Genomic DNA, 17,954 nt, shown 5'->3' on the forward strand with positions numbered 1-17,954 from the left:
CCCCTTTGGACTTCCTTGAGCTGACACCAGTTCCTCCTTACGTTCTTGACTTCCATGTTCTTGATCCACTTGGTGGCTTGGCACTGCGGGTCAATCATCAGAGGCCACCTAACGACAGGAGCCGGACATCAGCGGGGTCCCCTCAGCCCCTCACGACCGGACCCTCCGGGCTCCCAAGGAGGGGCAGGGAGACGCAGAGGTGAAGCGGCCAGGGCTGGCGGCAGAAGCGTGCTCCCCCTAAGGGCTGGGAAAGGCCTGTGCTCACCGGTTGCCCCGGGTGACGATGATCCCGTTCTCGGTGGAAAAGTTGTCCGAGGGCAGCCCCTGGATGTTCCAGGTGCGCACGATGGTCGGGTTGGAGAGGAAGTTGTCGCAAGTGAAGCCGGGAGAGCAGGGCACTTGGAGCTCCCGGATCTGAAGGCACAGAGCAGAAAGATCAGCGAGGTGCAGGCAGGCCCCTGCTCCACTGCCAGAGACCAACGTTTCAGGTGTGCAGGAGACTCAGAAACAGACGCCCAGGTGCTCCGGACAGCACGTCAAGGGCCAACAGCCCAGTCTCTTCGGGCACAGCAGACCACCGCCTCTGGGGCACCCTTCAAAACATGCCCCGTGCCCTTCCCTCCAAGGGGGACAGCAGGGCCCCCGAAACGAGGCATCGCGCTGGCCACAGTTACCTGTCTGATCCAGATGTGCGAGAGAATCTCGTCCCGGTAAACGGACAGGAAGGGCCCCATGTAGGACAGGAAAGCCGCCGCCAGCAGACAGTCCCCTACCAGGTAACCCAGGTCTTCCTGGAGGCCCTAAAGGGGGGAAGCAGGCGGGATTGTCTCCTGCACCCCACATCTCACCTCCTCGGCTGCGAGGGGCTTCCCTTCCCATCAGACTGTGCCCCGCTTTACTGGGAAGCTCCTGGGATATCAGAAATCTTCCACCACCCGTGCCTTCCCCTTGACTTTCCGAATAAGCAGATGTTCCACCCAGTGGTGGGATCCAAAAATTTTAGTAACAGGTTCCCATGGTGGAGGGATTCAAACTGTGGCATAGCGCCAATGGGGCTGGGCGGGGCACGACGGGGGCATGGCCGGGCATTCCGGGGGCGGGGCATTCCTGGGCGGGGCTGTGGCAAGGACGCAGCCGCTGCGCCAGTCCTTGGGCGGGAAACGAATGCACGCAGGCGCAGGCTGCCACGCACGCCGGTGCACCTCCTGCTAGACTGCTTCCAGTTCTGCACACTACTGCTGAGAGGAGGGGCGTCACTAAGGCAAAAATCACGAGGCAAAATCACCCATTAGTAACCCCCTCTCGGCACACACAAATAATTGGTAACCTACTCTCGGGAACCTGTGAGAACCTGCTGGATCCCACCTCTGGTTCCAGCCTTCAGCTGGCCTTCCTTGGTTCGTGAAAAATGCCGGCCAAAAGTAAACTTGGCCCTTGAAGTGATGCCTGAGGGGGTTACTTCCTGCCCCTCGCTAAGCACGGTAGTCCTTCTTCGGGTGGGGGGGGGGGGATAAAAGAGCTCCAGATTCGACCCCACCTTCATTGTTTCCTCCCATCGGACCTTCTCTCCAGCCAGGCCGGAGACCAGCTTGTCTGCCCGGTCCAACTTGATCTCCATCTCCTCCGACTTCTTGCGCAGCTCCTCTTTCTGGGCCAGCTTCTCCTCGTACTCCTTCTTCAGCATCTCCAGTTTCTCAGCAACCTGAGCAGGTGAGGGGGACAGACCTTACAGGTGGGCCCCGGCGGAAGGGAGGCAGGTCTCCGCAAACGCACAAGGGCGAGGCGCCCAGAGACCTCCCCAACCTTTTTGAGCCCACAAACACCTCCAGAGTCCTGAAACAGCCTGGTCAGGGCAGTCACAAAACGGCTTCCTCGGGAGGCAGGGCCAGCCACAAAATGGCCGCCGCAGGTAACCTTCAGTCACACAGTTAGGATCCTTGTGCTCTGGCGACAATATTTTTTTAAAAAATCTGCACAGCCAGTCAGACAGCTTGCTGGGCAAAAGCCCCACCTGGCCCTGCCCGCTTTCTAAAAACACTTGGCAAGTGCCGGAATATCTCTCTCTCTCTCTCTCTCTCTCTCTCTCTCTCTCTCTCTCTCTCTATCTATCTATCTATCTATCTATCTAAATCGATCAATCAATCAATCAATCAATCAATCAATCAATCAATCAATCAATCAATCAATCGGACTTTTATACCGCCCCATCCCCAAAGGGCTCCGGGCGGTGTACAACATAAAATATAGTTATAAATAAATTACTAAAACCTTTAAAACAGCGATAAGAATGCTAAAAAGGTGTCCGGCCATCCCCTTTGTTAAAATCCTCCCCAGGAGAGAGGGGCGGCGAGTCCCATAAGATGATAGGCCCAGATGTAAAGAGCCAACCGTGGGGGGGGGGGGGGGCACTATTTTAGTGGCTGGTTCCTCAAAAGGCTCGGCGGAACAACTCCGTCTTACAGGCCCTGCGGAACTCACTGATGGGAATTGTAGTCCATAACATCTGGAGTGCCAAAGGTTCGCCACCACAGCTCTAGGGTGCCAATAGGGAGAGGCTGGGGCTTGGAGCTAGAGCATCTGTTTGGTAGGGCCCGGACAGCTGGAGGGAGGGTGTTCCACCAGGCCGGGGCCAGAGCCGTAAAGGCCCTGGCCCACGAGGAGGCCAGCCGCATCATTGAGGGGCCAGGGACCACTAATAAATTGCTGGCACCATGCTGGCACCATGCTGGGGATCCTGTGCGAGAATTATAATAGGGAATGCAACAGCAGGAAGATCAGGATCTCTCTGTGCTGGGGTCAGAGGACACCCGCCCTCCGCTGCGACAGCCCAGCCACGTGCCCGGCTCTTCCTCTGAAGCAGACTGACCTCCCGCAGCCTCTCCTGCGCCTCTGCCTGAGCTGCCTGCTTCTCCGCCAGCTGGGCCAAGGCGGCGTTCATGCGGGCACGCTTGGGCTCCACCACGCGGTAAATGCGGCCGTACATCTGGAAGAAAGACAACACGGAGCCACCTGAGGCGGCTGAGAGAAACCACCTTCTTCCTCTCCCGCCGGGTGCCGCTGCCGTTCCTTCCCAGGAATCCCCCCCCACCCCCCCGTCGGTGGACTCTTGCGGAGGCTCCCGCCCCACGCCAGGCCTCACCTCCATGGCCCGCACCCACATGCAGAGGGACTTGGCCGCCACCGAGACCCGCCCGATGATGTCCGGCTGGAAGTCTGGCTGGGAGCAGTAGGCGCTGATCTTCTTCAGCACCTTGTCGGAGATGTTGTCCTTGTCGAAGTAGACCAGCTGCTTTATGAAGTTGGGCTCACCTGCAGAAGGCAGGCGGGGCTCAGGGAAGCCGGACAAGAGCCCTCGCGCCACCCCACCTCCCCCATGGCCAGGAAACCCGTGCGGTGTGCTGGTTAGAGAGCTGTACTAAGATCTGGGGGGACTAAGATCCTTCGAGATGCCAGGGAAGTTTGCTGGGTGAACTCAGGCTAGCCCAGGGGTCTGCAACCTGTGGCTCTCCAGATGTTCATGGACAACAAATCCCATCAGCCCCTGCCAACAGGGCCAATTGGGCTAGCCGTACAACCTCAACCCAGCGGTGGGATTCAAATAATTTAACAACTGGTTGTTTACAAGCACCGTTTTAACAACCGGTTCTGCCGAAGTGGTGCGAACCGGCTGAATCCCACCACTACCTCGACCGACACTACCTCACAGAAAGGTTAGCGAGAGAGTAAAGAGGAAATTAAGAGAGAACGGTGTGACAAACCACTCTGGTTCCCCTCTGGGAAGAAAAGCAGCGTATAAATATTCAAATGAACGAACAGCGGGCTGTTGCAAGGGAAAAAACCAGTCTGTGCATTGCTTGTTCTCCAAGGTTTTGGAGCCTTTCGGTTACTCCCGGATTCTGCTATCAGGGCAGCCCACTCCCCCCAAAAGCTGCCCCCTCCCTTTAACTGGGGCTCCTCCGCCTCTCCTTACCCAGCTGCTTCTTGGCTTCGGCCCAGGTGGGCTCGCTGCCACGCAGGATCATGACCGCCTGCATGACTGTCTCGACCAGGGTGGGCGGGCGGCCGTAAGACTTGATCTCAGTCAAGTCCTTCTTGTTGAGGGACTCCAAGGCCTGGGGAGGAGGCAAGAGGAGGGGGCTGTTCAGGAACGGCTGCCCCACAAGGTGAGCCTCAGGGGAGGCAGAATGCATTGGCGCAAAGGGAAGAGATCGATGCAGGCCACACAAACCATCAAACACCACCACAAACTGGTGGAGTCCAGTTTTTCAGGGACTGAACGCATGTGAACACATACGAAGCTGTCTGTACTGAGTCACCCCACATGTCTAACAAAGTCAGTATTGGGGTGCTGTGTGCTTTCCGGGCTGTGTGGCCGTGTTCCAGTAGCATTTTCTCCTGATGTTTCATCTGCATCTGTGGCTGGCATCTTCAGAGGAGATCCTCTGAAGAGGCCAGCCACAAATGCAGGCGGAACGTCGGGAGAAAATGCTACTGGAACACGGCCATACAACCCAGAAAACCCACAACATGGGATGGTTTGCAGGAGAAAAGGGGAAGCCAGAGAGACAAGAGAAGCCCAGAAGCTCTTTTCATTTCTCTTCTCCAGTGCCAGGTTTGTTGAGCAAAGGAACGCCACCGGCCGTTTTAAAATCTGCCAACACTATTGTCCTCACGCACATTGCTAATAAAGGAACTCTGCTGGCCGTTGCGCACGAATGAACCCTGCCCCTTGGCTTGTGTCCTGCCAGCCAACTCTGCCAGTCTCTCTGGGGCCCTCTGCTCCTGGCCTACCTTCATGGCCTCTTCCAAGGCAGGCAAGGCCTCCTCTAGGTCTTTCTGGGCATTGTCAGCCAAAGCTTTGCACTTGATCTCCTCGGCGGCAATCTTCTCGCTGTTTGCGGACACCGTCTGCAGGGAGGAGCGGAGGTGAGGTCAAAGCCTTAAACACGAGGCCTAAATAGACGGAGCCCGATATAAAACTTGACCAGTGGGATCTCTACTCCAGCCCTCCACCTGACAGACTTAACCCAAGTGGCTTCTGGGTAAAATAGGTCTAGCACCTGGGAGGGAAACCGAAAAAGGACAGTGACTTTTATTTACTTCCAAGGACAGAAGAATCAGGCAGATTCAGAAAAGAGAGCAGAAACTGGTTAACACGGCTGATAACTTTGAGGCGTAGGGAGCAGTGAGCAGCCAAGTGTGCGTTCTTGAGGTAAATATTGGCCTTCCCTCAGCCTCAGGAACCTCAGTGGAAATGTGAGTTCTCCTCGGAAAGCAGTCAATCAATGTTTATTAGCCACAGGTCATACACATATAAACAGATACTTCAACCATAGCCCCACTCCCCACAGTTTAAAAAAATATAAAACACATTGTGAGGATTTTCTCAAGCTTTAGAGTGTAGAAGCACCACAATTCCAATAGTGTTAAACCACCAAAGCAAGTATCATATATCCACACACAGCAGGATCCGATTGTAATTATAAAGGTGGTTTTTTTAACCACCTTTATTACAACTTAGCTTGTATGTTTTGAACATCAGTTAAACGTTCTCTGATTTTCGCTGCTAAAAACATGAATATCGCTACTTTAAATGTAACCTCAGGATACACGTCCGCCATCAGAAAGCAAACTTTCTCTTCCTCCCTACCTGTCAGGCCTGACAGGATATCATTGATATATTTGTTGCGGATAGCAGAGTGAAAAGGGCAATGAAGTGTGTAGTGTATTATGTCGTCACTCTGATTTAAACTACATCTGCATACACCTAGCTCTTTTGGTGTTTTAGCATATCTCCCCAGTAATTGTTCTGATTTAAACGTCTGATATCTCAGGGAAGTGAATGATTTCCTTAGGTTTGCTTCCTTGAGATTTGTGAGATACTGTGCATAACATTTGTTCTTTTTGACGCAGGAGAACCATGGGGAGTATTTCTGAATGGAAGCAAGTTGTTTGTCTTGTAGAGCATCTCTACTGTAGAGTCCTCGGAAACCCACAAGTGTCTCCCTAGTTTCCCTCAGAAATTGGGGTTCCAAGTTAGCCTGCCCCAACTAAAACTCTGGAGGCGCAAATCCTTATCTCCACACATTCGCTAGTTTAGCCTGCTTACGCACAAGGAAGCAAACTCTTGAGGCGGCATCTCTCCATTCTCTCTTTCTCTGAAGGTTCAGATCCTCAGCTGACAGGATCCCAGCTTTCTCTCTCTCTCTCTCTCTCTCTCTCTCCTTCTCCCTTCTGGCTCCTCCATCCCTTTTGGGGCCCAGAAAGGTTGGGGTCCCTTGCTTGGCTCCTCAAGGAGGAACCAGCCAGCCAGCCAGCCCGGTCACCTCACCTTCTGTTGCTCGTCGGCCTCTCGTTTCTGCTGGACGATGATGACCAGGTACTCCTCGCACTGCCTCTGGAACTCGGCCACCTTCCTCCGGGCCTCCTCCAGCTCCAGCGTCATCACCTGGACCTTCAGCCGGGTCTCGTCGATCTTGAAAAGCCCGTTGCAGAGTTTGTTGATCTGCTCCGACAGCTCCTTCCGCTTCTCCGCCAGGAGCCTGTTGGGAGGACATCGGGAGATGTTTGCGGCCGTCTCCACCCAGCCCCGACTCTCATGCAGGTCAGGCCTTCTCCCTCACTCTGCCGGCTCCCACAGAGCAGGAAACACCCCCTTACTTCTTGTAGCCGGATACCAGCTCCAGGTAGTTGGTGGGGGTGACGTAGTTGTGGCGCCGGAGCTCCTGCAGCATCTTCTGGGAGTACTGAGCCACGGACCAGTGCATGGTCACAAAGATCCTGGCCACTCGCTTGTGGATCTAAGCCAGAGGGAGAGGGAGGTCAGGCCCTCCGGTTCTGCCGAGGGAAGAGCGACACCTCTAGCCCCTTCCCCCTTCAGGGGTGGCCACGGCTCCTCACCGTATCGAGGCTCCCCCTTTCCACGGTTCCCAGGTCCACGCCCTCCAAGTACTTCTCAGCCACCTCCAAGAGGGCCTCCTTCGGCCACTCGGAGAACCAGTTGATGGTGGTGCAGTTCACCAGGGCCGGGTACTGGCGGATCCGGTTCCTGGGACAGAGCAGACCAGCCTGGGTGAGCAGCTGCCCGGCCTTGTTCTGTTCCTGCCCTTCCTGGCCTTGGGTTGACCGCAGTGGCATAGGAGGAGCAGCAGTGGTGCAGGAGGTTAAGAGCTCGTGTATCTAATCTGGAGGAACCGGGTTTGATTCCCAGCTCTGCCGCCTGAGCTGTGGAGGCTTCTCTGGGGAATTCAGATTAGCCTGTGCACTCCCACACACGCCAGCTGGGTGACTTTGGGCTAGTCACAGCTTCTCGGAGCTCTCTCAGCCCCACCCACTTCACAGGGTGTTTGTTGTGAGGGGGGAAGGGCAAGGAGACTGTAAGCCCCTTTGAGTCTCCTGCAGGAGAGAAAGGGGGGATATAAATCCAAACTCTTCTTCCTCTTGCCACCCTCTGTTCTCGTCCTTTCTCCCCCTTCCCATCTCTCTCGTTTCAGGCCGATCCGTCAACAGCCAGTCTCAGCCTTCAGATGCTCCTGCCCACCAGGGGGCGCTGTTGTGCCAAGCAAAATGTCTCCGCTCGCCTGCTCAGCTGGCAGCCGGACCTTCCGGACGCAGCTCACCTGAAAGGATCGCCCACGGGGCTCAGGCACAGCACCACGTGCAGGTTGTTCCGCACCCTCTCGATCAGGTAGGCAAAGATGCTGTCCTGGCTCTCCTGGATGCCCTCAGCCCGGGCAGCGTCTATGATGTGGTTCTGGATCTGGGGGCAGAAAGAGGAGCCTGGAACTACGAAAAGTTTGGTACCGTCTCCCAAGGACTGAACAAGGACTCCCTTCCTCAAAACGTCAGCGAGGATCTTTGCACCCACCTCCTCAAACTCATCCGGCTTGTAGAGGTTGGGCACCTCCCCGGAGCTGAGGATGTTGTTAATGTCCTCCAGGAAGCACTCGTCCGCAATCTGAGTGTCCACAAAGAGGAAGGTGGTGGGCTTCTGGTCGACCCCTGTCTGGCGGTAGAGCCTCTTGATGTCTGCAGGGAGAATCGACAGTTAGGGGGTCGGCCAGCAGCGGAGGAGGAGGAGGCCCACGAGGCTCCAGGCCCGACGGCCGAGCCCTCGCTCACCTTCCCGGAACTCCTGCTTGCGGTACTGCCTGGAGACCTCGATCTGGAAGTTGTAGTACTCGCAGATGGACGAGGCCAGGCGGGCCAGGCTCTGGCGCCCACTGCCCCCGATGCCAACCAGCAGCATGTTCCCACGGGGCTGGCTGATCACACGGACGATGCGAGTTACTGCAGGAAACACCAATGGGCATCACGCGGTCGCAACAAGGCCGGAAGGGAACGGTCCTGCACCGTATTCCCTTCCAGCTACAATTCTATTCAGAGGATGGAACAGCGGTCCCCAGTCATTGTTCAGACCTTTCTGCCACCTGCCTATTTGTTGGCAGGTATGCACGTATGTATAAATGCACACATGTGTATAAATACATGTGTATCAATGCAGAACTCCAGGTGGCTTACAACATAAATGAAACGATTATTAAGAATACATTAAAAACTGCCATTTAAAGTCTCAATTAGGACTGCCAATAAATAAAAACCAGGCGGTTCCAAATCAAGGAGTCTTCACCTACCTCCTAAAGATAGAAGAAGAAGAAGAAGAAGAAGAAGAAGAAGAAGAAAGAAGAAGAAGAAGAAGAAGAAGAAGAAGAAGAAGAAGAAGAAGAAGAAGAAGAAGAAGAAGAAGAAGAAGAAGAAGAAGAAGAAGAAGAAGAGTTTTGGATTTATATCCCCCCTTTCTCTCCTGCAGGAGACTCAAAGGGGCTGACAATCTCCTTGCCCTCCCCCCCTCACAACAAACACCCTGTGAGGTGGGCGGGGCTGAGAGAGCTTCGAGAAGCTGTGACTAGCCCAAGGTCACCCAGCTGGCGTGTGTGGGAGTGCACAGGCTAATCTGAATTCCCCAGATGAGCCTCCACAGCTCAGGCGGCAGAGCTGGGAATCAAACCCGGTTCCTCCAGATTAGATACACGAGCTCTCTTAACCTCCTACGCCACTGCTGCGGGGAATGAGTGGGGAAAGAGCACCTCTCTGGGGAGGTGATTCAAAGGACAACTGACCAATGGAGAATCCATCATCACGGGGCTGCAACTGAAAAGACCTCCCTTCGAGTGCCCACCAGACAAGCTTCTTTGATCAGTGGGGCAGTGAGTAATTGGCGGGACCGTGCAGCAGCAGCACAGAAGCCTGGGACAGAGGAATAGCCCGGAGGTGGGGAGGGAGGGGGTTCCCTGGGCGGCACCCTCTCACTCACTGTGCTCGATCGCGTCTCGGAAGAGCACCAGCCTCATGGGCACCACCCCTGGGGTCCGGTTGTAGTCCCCCAAGGCCCGTTCCATCTCCGCCTTCAAAACAGTCATGTCTGTAAGGTCCTCGTACACGTTGCGCATGAAGTCCCCTGGAAAGAAGCACCACAGAGTCCCAGGAGGAGCAGACACGGGCAACCTCTCCCGCACACGATCCCACGAAGATCCCCTTCTGCCACAATCATCCCATCTCTTAGTGGCCTGGCCAAGAAACAAGCAACCCCCTTGCCAGAAGCAGAACTGGAAACCCCGATGGCCAAGGACCGTGGTGGCGAACCTTTGGCACTCCAGATGTTATGGACTACAATTCTCATCAGCCCCTAGGAGCAGCAGTGGCGTAGGAGGTTAAGAGCTCGTGTATCTAATCTGGAGGAACCGGGTTTGATTCCCAGCTCTGCCTCCTGAGCTGTGGAGGCTTATCTGGGGAATTCAGATTAGCCTGTACACTCCCACACACGCCAGCTGGGTGACCTTGGGCTAGTCACAGCTTCTCGGAGCTCTCTCAGCCCCACCCACCTCACAGGGTGTTTGTTGTGAGGGGGGAAGGGCAAGGAGTTCGTAAGCCCCTTTGAGTCTCCTGCAGGAGAGAAAGGGGGGATATCAATCCAAACTACTCCTCCTCCTCCTCCCCTGCCAGCATGGCCAATTGGCAGGGGAGGAGGAGGGGCTGATGGGAATTGTAGTCCATAACATCTGGAGTGCCAAAGGTTCACCACCACTGGCCTAGGAACATCAGACACCTCCCATCCACTCCAGCTGCAAACACTAGGCACCACTGCCCTCTCCTTGCACCCTCCTTTCTTTCTCCCCACTCAGGGCTGGCATCGGCACACCCTGGGGTGGGGCAGCTGCCAGGGCCCGTGGATGCTGGCGGGGCCCACAGCTGTTGACTCCCTGCTCCCGCGAGTCGTTTGACACCTGCCCTGACTCCCTCCTGCTGCCTGTTTGGGAGCGCTTTGCTGCCCGTCTTCCCAGCTGCAGAGGCTGCCTGGCACTGCTGGGGAAGGGCGGGCGGGTGCAGCACAAAGCGTGGCCATTCCAGGTGGCCAGGGAAGAGGCACTCCTGACTGCACCCACCACCGCTGGGGAAAGGGCACGCAGCCAGTGCAGGCAGTTGTGACCACGGTTGGGGAGAGGAAGAGACAAGAAGAGAAGAAGAGATGTGGATTTATATCCCCCCCCCCTTTCTCTCCTGTAAGGAGACTCAAAGGGGCTGGCAACCTCCTTGCCCTTCCCCCCCTCACAACAAACAGAGAGAGCTCAGAAGAACTGTGACTAGCCCAAAGTCACCCAGCTGGCATGTGTGGGAGTGCACAAGCTAATCTGGTTCATCAGAGAAGCCTCCACAGTTCAAGTGGCAGAGCGGGGAATCAAACCCGGTTCCTCCAGATTAGAATGCACCTGCTCTTAACCTACTACGCCACTGCTGCTCCACGGCAGCTACGCCAGCAGCCCATGGCAGGAGGTACAGGCACATGTGGGCAAGGAGGAGAGGCTAACAGTGGGTGCAGGGAGCCTCCGGGCACTCTCTGCCCATGACCCCTCTCTGCCCCAACCAAGACTGGAATGGACTAGGATGGAGAACGGGTCAAGAGGAAAGGAGCATGCAGCTGCCTCTCAAAGCACCAGACCTCAGGCTAGTCCCAGGCATTCTTTACCAGATAGCTCTTCCCCGACACAGTCCACACACCCCAATCCTACCTTGCCCCCCCTCCCCCCAGTCCCAGGGAACAGCTGGCACGTACCAAAGATAGGAGGGCGTTTGTTGGGGCACAGGTTGTGGAAGGTCAGGTCAAAAGAAGTGCCCAGTTTCTCACTCAAGAGGACAGTAAAGGCCTCCGCGTCCTGAGCATCCACCAGGCGGTCAGAGAAGACCCTGGAATCATAAGCACAAGCATTTTATTGTCATTGTGCACGCACAACTAAATTTACAGCAGCATTCCTCGATGCACACCATTTCAGACTCATACCCCATCCTCACTTCCCCCTTCCTCCACCCATCCCTACACAGCCCCAAACACATCCACACGAAGCCACGGAGTTCAGCATCGCCACAGCTCTAGAGTAGAAGCTGTCTCTAAGCCTCTCTGTCCTAGTTTTGATAGACCTGTGTCGTCTGCCGGATGGTCACAGTTCAAAAAGAGAGTGTGCTGGACGAGATGGGTCTCTCAGAATATTTTGGGCTTTCTTTAGGCTTCGGGAATTATAGAGTTCTTGCAAGGAGGGGAGAGAGCAGCCGATAATCCTCTGTGCAGGAGTGATCACCCTTTGGAGCGCCTTCCTATCTGCCACTGTGCAACTGGAGAACCATACACAGATGCAGTAGGTTAAGACACTCTCTATAGCACAGCAGTAAAAGGACACCAGGAGTTTTCCATTCAGTTGTTGTTTCCTTAAAAGTCTCAGATAGTACAGCCTTTGCTGGGCCTTCTTAACCACCGCGGCAGTCTGTACGCCCCAGGTCAAGTCCTCTTTAATCATGACGCCCAGAAATTTAAAAGAGAGGTGAAGGAGTCCATGTGTTTGGGGGCTCCTGTCCCTTGGGAACTAAGGCTCTCCTTGGGAACTAAGGCATCTCTGGATGCCCAGGAGAGAGCTCAGGAGTCCTCCCAAGAGGCTGAACACACCCATTCGTGCCACTCCCCGCAGGAGGGCTATGTTCTGCCGCCCTACACCTGTCAGGAGATCACCAGGCTTTTATGCCCAGTTCAAACCCAGAATCAGAAGACCCAAACACCCTGCCCATCGCACTGCAACGGTTCATCATCCCAAGCGGCGGAAGAGGTCGTCGGAGCAGCTCTACCTGAAACACTCATGAATCCACAGGCGCGTCAGGCTGGGTTTTGTGTCGTGGAAATCCTTGTGCGCTCGGAGCATGCCCTGGAACACCTGAGCGAGGGAGGGCACAGAAGGAGGGAAGGGGTGAGGGCTCAGTGGAAGAGGTGCTGCTTGGCATGCAGAAGGCCCCAAGTTCGAACCCCCCCCCACACACACACACCTCCAATTAAAGAATCTAGCAGTGGGTGATGTGGAAGACCTCCGCAAAAAACCCCGGAGAGCCACCATCCATCTGTGCAGACAGTACGGACCATAAAGGGTCAAGGGTCGGACTCAGGGTAAAACAGCTTCAGGTGCATGTTCAAAGAGAGGGGATCGATCACAGGCCTCCGTTTTTTAAATTCTATTTTTTATTATCCACCTATCTCCTTAGCAGCAGTGACGTAGGAGGTTAAGAGCTCGTGTATCTAATCTGGAGGAACTGGGTTTGATTCCCAGCTCTGCCGCCTGAGCTGTGGAGGCTTATCTGAGGAATTCAGATTAGCCCAGGCACTCCCACACACGCCAGCTGGGTGACCTTGGGCTAGTCACAGCTTCTCGGAGCTCTCTCAGCCCCACCTACCCCACAGGGTGTTTGTTGTGAGGGGGGGAAGGGCAAGGAGATTGTAAGCCCCTTTGAGTCTCCTGCAGGAGAGAAAGGGGGATATAAATCCAAACTCCTCCTCCTCCTCCTCCTCTTCTTTATTATTATTATTATTATTATTATTATTATTATTATTATTATTATTATTATTATTATTATTTGGAGCTCAAGGGGGCGAACTGGACACTGACTGCTTCTCATCCATAGCATCCCCAACAGATGCACCAGGGACAGCCATCAGGACAGTCACAGATTAGAAGAAAAGTTTGGATTCATGTCCCCCCTTTCTCTCCTGGAAGGAGACTCAAAGGGGCTTACAATCTCCTTTCCCTTCCCCTAGACCCCACACAGCAAACACCCTGTGAGGTGGGAGAGAGCTCCAAAAAGCTGTGGCTAGCCCAAGGCCATCCAGCTGGCCTGTGCACAAGCTGATCTAGTTCTCCAGATAAGCCTCCACGGCTCAAGTGGCCGAGCGGGGATTCAATCCCGGTTCTCCAGATTAGAGTGCACCCACTCTTAACCACTACGCCACGCGGGCTCTTAGGCAAAAAGCACCCACAGGCACCCTCAATGCTAACACTTCCATGTGCCGGCCAGTGACCCCTCCCACCCCCCGGGTCAGGCTCCTGTTGGTCAAAGCGTTTTCCAAAATGACACAGCCCAGGGAGGGGCATAGCCCCCTTGTCCCTTCCAATTACCACCGTGCAGAGACCAGGGGAGGGGGCAGAAAACGGAAAGAACCAGTCTGGCTTGTTTGCAACCTGGTGGCGTTTGATGTGCGCGATGAGAGCTTCCGGGCTCGGGTCGGGGACAAACATTTAGGGATATTTGATGTCTTCAAACTATCTCCAAAGCCGCCGTGCCCGTTTGATGCGCGCTCGGCAGCGCTGGTGGGAGAGAGACCTGCGCGCTCGGAATCCTAATGCTCCCGGCCCTGGGGCCCGCTTTGCAGCGGTGGCTTGTGTGCACAAGAGCGCAAGGAGTTTTAACCCTTGCCGGGAGGCGGCCACGCAGCACAGCTCCTGTTCCACAACCACAGCGTCAGAATTCCGTGCCGGGGGGGGGGGGGGGAGACAAAGCGACGCAGCTCGGTTTGCGTGCGCCTCACAAGATTCAGGGCTGTCGAGTGCCAAGGTGCACAGCCCCTCTCCTTGTCTAAGACTTCAGCAGATGCCACCACTGAGAAGGTGCAGAAACACATGAGAAGGGCTTTTTTGATGCCGAGAGGAAGCCGCGACATTGAGCGAGAAAGGAAATGAGGATGTTACGAAGACGCAAAGCGGCTGCGGGGGGGAAAGAGCAGCTGCCCAGACTCTCCCCCCCCCCCCCCCCGAACAGCTGAAAAGGACTTGCTTCCTTGCCTGAGGCAGAGTGAGCCTGGGAGGAGTGGGTAAGAGCCCCCCTCCCCATATATACAGGCCCATCAGCACAGCTGTGCTTGCCTTCCATTCATGAGCAAGAGTCACTTCAAAAGGGAAGAGGACGTCACCAGGGGGGAAATGGTGTGATTCCTGCAGACAAGCCCCCCCCCACACACACACACACACTGCCCCAGGCCCTCCGCACCCAAGGAAAGCCTCCCCGGCTTCACACTACCCCCGCCCAGGCACCTTGGAGATGTCCCGCAGGTTGAACAGGTAGTGGATCTTGGCTGGGGTGGGGAGGAACTTCTGGACCACGCTGTTGTACAGCTCCATGGTCGCCTCGGTGATGATGTTCCCGATGGGCTTCACCCCTTCGTCAAAATTCTGCAGCTTCTGGTTGATCATGGTGCCGAAGATGCGCCGAATTTGGGACTCCTGAGTGAGAAGGTGGAGGGGAAAGCTAAGGGCACGGGAAGGGGGCTGGACCAGTTCTGGGTCTGGAATCACGTCCACGGAGCTCCGCTGCCAACTGGGACCCTCCTGGCCTTTGCCAGGAGCCTCATCCTGTCTGACAGGCAACCAGGAGCTCAACAATGTTGATGAGGTTGAAGAATTAGGACTAATACAAGGAAACACTTCTTCACGCAACGTGTGGTTGGTGTTCGGAATATGCTGCCACAGGAGGTGGTGGTGGCCACTCACCTGGATAGCTTTAAAAAGGGCTTGGACAGATTGATGGAGGAGAAGTCGATCTATGGCTACCAATCTTGATCCTGCTTGATCTGAGATTGCAAAGGCCTTAGCAGACCAGGTGTTCAGGAGCAGCAGCAGCAGCAGCAGCAGAAGGCCATTGCTTTCACATCCTGCACGTGAGCTCCCAAAGGCACCTGGTGGGCCACTGCGAGTAGCAGAGTGCTGGACTAGATGGACTCTGGTCTGATCCAGCAGGCTCTTTCTTATGTTCTTAGGGCCATTGCTTTCACATCCTGCACGTCAGCTCCCAAAGGCACCTGGTGGGCCACTGCGAGTAGCAGAGTGCTGGACTAAATGGACTCTGGTCTGATCCAGCAGGCTCCTTCTTATGTTCTTAAGGCCATTGGCTTTCTACCTCCTGCACTATGGGCTCCCCAAGGCACCTGGTGGGCCACTGCGAGTAGCAGAGAGCTGGACTAGATGGACTCTGGTCTGATCCAGCAGGCTCCTTCTTATGTTCTTAAGGCCATTGCTTTCACCTCCTGCACGTGAGCTCCCAAAGGCACCTGGTGGGCCACTGCGATTAGCAGAGTGCTGGACTAAATGGACTCTGGTCTGATCCAGCAGGCTCCTTCTTATGTTCTTAAGGCCATTGCTTTCACCTCCTGCATGTGAGCTCCCCAAGGCACCTGGTGGGCCACTGCGAGTAGCAGAGAGCTGGACTAGATGGACTCTGGTCTGATCCAGCAGGCTTGTTCTTATGTTCTTATGGCCATTGCTTAACACCTCCTGAGCTCCCCAAAGGCACCTGGTGGGCCACTCGGGACAGCAGAGTGCTGGACTAAATGTACCCTGGTCTGAACCCAGCAGGCTCCTTCTATGTTCTAAGGCCATCCCTCAACCTCCCCCTCAGCCGGCCTGCGCTCGTCAGAAGCCCCGGAGTCATGCTGGGTGGCCTCAGGAGCCAGCCTGCAATCCCAGTTCTGCCAAGAGCAGCGGTCTGCAACCTGTGGCTCTCCAGATGTTCATGGCCATGCTGGCAGGGGCTGATGGGAATTGTAGTCCACGAACATCTGGAGAGCCACAGGTTGCAGACCCCTAGCCCACATGGCTTCCTCCCAGCACACCTTCCCTAAGCTCTTTCTCCAGGCTCCACCCCCTGGCAGTCAGGCGCAAAGGACAATCTGTGGAGCAAGGTAGGGGTTAAAGCCACAATGCTGCCACACACAACTTACTGGTACTCTCGGTATCGTGGGATCTCAAGTGCCAGAGAGCACTTGAAGTGTTATATCTTAAAGAGCCATCCAGTGTTTTAAAGCATCCTATCTGAAAGTGTTCTACTTTAAAGGGCTAGTACTACTATACGGATTGTCGTTCAAATTCAAAGCCTGCTTCAAGCAGCCAGACCCTGAGGTAAGGGAAGGTGGTTTCAAGGAGCGAGTGAGCGAGCGGGCGGAAGGCAGAGGGCCTCCTTCACAGCCCCTCCTGAAACAAAAGGGGATGCATCGTGGGATTTCCGTGCACCGAGGGCCTTCCTGCAGGAGCCCTCTCCTTGTTCGTTCAGGGTTGCCCAAGGGAACGCCAGCTGGATTCCCTGCCTCGGGTGCCGGAGGACTCTGGGCCGCTCCGTCTTGCAAAGGGCTGCAAAACTCCCCTTTTTTACTTTTCCCAACCTCAGCATTTGGCGGCGCAGACGAGGCTGCCTGGGACTCTGGACCACAGAGGCGACGCAGGCAGCATTTCCCCCCTTGATCTCCCAGAGCCAAAAGGCCAACTGGACGAGCCCTCCAGGCTGCTTGCGGGGTGACTGGCTGGGCCCCCCAAGAGAGCGGGGAGGGTCTGGGCTGCGTCTCCGGCCACAGCCGCCTGATTAGCCCTCAGCCCCGGGGCGTCCCGGCCTGCCCTGGCTCGGCATGCTTAAGCAGCCCTTACTGTGGGGAAGGTCATGTTGATGAGGTTGAAGCAGCTCTGAAGTCTGCTGGAGATGACGGTGCGGCCTCCTCCGGGGGGCCCCATGGCTGCCATGAGGAACATGTCCTGAGGGGGAGACAAACAGGCACGGATCAAAACCAAAGGAAAACAAAGGCCTCTTCCGCCCCGCTTTCCACAAAAGTGTTTTAGTAGCGTGACTGCTAAATGGTCCGGAGGGACCCCGCGAAGAGGGAGGGGGGCGAGGCAGCCAGCATACAAATCGGGTCTGCGCGGAAGCAGAGGTTGTAATAGCTGCGGAGGCACGTGCCACGCTGCTTCTGCCGGGAGACGATGCCGCCGCCTCTCGCGCCCGGCCCCGTCTTCCTCTCCCCCTCCTGAAATTCAGAGACACCAGCTCTTTCGGAGGAGAGACGAAAGAGAATTATTCCAGGCACAAACTTGCTCTGCTTGTAGGTCGCCAGGTTTTCAAATAAGAGAGGGCTTGTAGACCGCCAAGTGGCCCAAGACCACGAGGGAGCCAACGCAAGTCACCTGGACACCCCAAAGAGGGAGGAGGTGGGCGGGAGGACCTGCGGCTCAGCAGGGGCGGAGCAAGGGGGAACTGCGCCCCTGCCGCAGGGCGTTGCCCCTCCTTCCCCATTGGCGCTACGCCACTGCGGCTCAGTGGTTGAGTATCTGTTTTGCACACAGAAGGTCCCTGGTCCAATCCCCAGTACCAGCACCACCAATTAAGGATCAGGTAGTAGCTGATGGGAAACACCTCAGCCCGAGACCCTGGAGAGAAGTGGCCAGCCTGAGTGAAGAGGAGTGACTCTGGTGGGCCTGTGGTCAGATTCAATACAGGGCAGCTTCACATGTGTTTGTTTGTTTGTTTGTTTATTATCATATTTATATACCGCCCCATCCCCTGAGGGCTCTGGGCAGTGAACAACAAATTAATATTACATAAACAATGAATAATTAATATAAATAACATCATCAAAAACATAAAATTACAGTGTTCTACAAAAACCACTCGGCGTCCAGTATTAAAACTATCAACAAAACCCTCCCAGAGAGGGGGACGGTAGATCTAGGTGTCACAACTCCCAGAGTGTTAAAAAGGGAGAGGCAAGGAGGGCGCTCACCATCAATGGCTGGCCTCCCCAAAAGCCCGGTGGAACAACTCGGTCTTACCAG

At 55.5% G+C, this 17,954-nt stretch overlaps 1 protein-coding gene across 1 annotated transcript in view; it reads right to left on the reverse strand.

Annotated features, from left to right (window-relative positions):
• The window catches only part of DNAH2 (dynein axonemal heavy chain 2), a 139,805-nt gene that overhangs the window by 26,214 nt on the left and 95,637 nt on the right, over positions 1-17,954 (reverse strand). The window contains exons 51-69 of the mRNA XM_048517805.1: positions 16,776-16,880; positions 14,397-14,585; positions 12,169-12,254; positions 11,111-11,241; positions 9,314-9,457; positions 8,122-8,289; positions 7,868-8,028; positions 7,620-7,759; positions 6,901-7,048; positions 6,661-6,800; positions 6,332-6,542; positions 4,792-4,908; positions 3,971-4,112; positions 3,140-3,309; positions 2,867-2,983; positions 1,538-1,702; positions 675-800; positions 266-414; positions 42-108 (exon numbers count right to left, since the gene is read on the reverse strand). Coding sequence (XP_048373762.1) covers positions 42-108; positions 266-414; positions 675-800; positions 1,538-1,702; positions 2,867-2,983; positions 3,140-3,309; positions 3,971-4,112; positions 4,792-4,908; positions 6,332-6,542; positions 6,661-6,800; positions 6,901-7,048; positions 7,620-7,759; positions 7,868-8,028; positions 8,122-8,289; positions 9,314-9,457; positions 11,111-11,241; positions 12,169-12,254; positions 14,397-14,585; positions 16,776-16,880 — 2,676 coding nt within the window. The remainder of the gene's footprint in view (positions 1-41; positions 109-265; positions 415-674; positions 801-1,537; positions 1,703-2,866; positions 2,984-3,139; positions 3,310-3,970; positions 4,113-4,791; positions 4,909-6,331; positions 6,543-6,660; positions 6,801-6,900; positions 7,049-7,619; positions 7,760-7,867; positions 8,029-8,121; positions 8,290-9,313; positions 9,458-11,110; positions 11,242-12,168; positions 12,255-14,396; positions 14,586-16,775; positions 16,881-17,954) is intronic.

This window comes from Sphaerodactylus townsendi, linkage group LG15 (genome assembly GCF_021028975.2).
Source record: "Sphaerodactylus townsendi isolate TG3544 linkage group LG15, MPM_Stown_v2.3, whole genome shotgun sequence".
Lineage (NCBI taxonomy): Eukaryota > Metazoa > Chordata > Lepidosauria > Squamata > Sphaerodactylidae > Sphaerodactylus > Sphaerodactylus townsendi.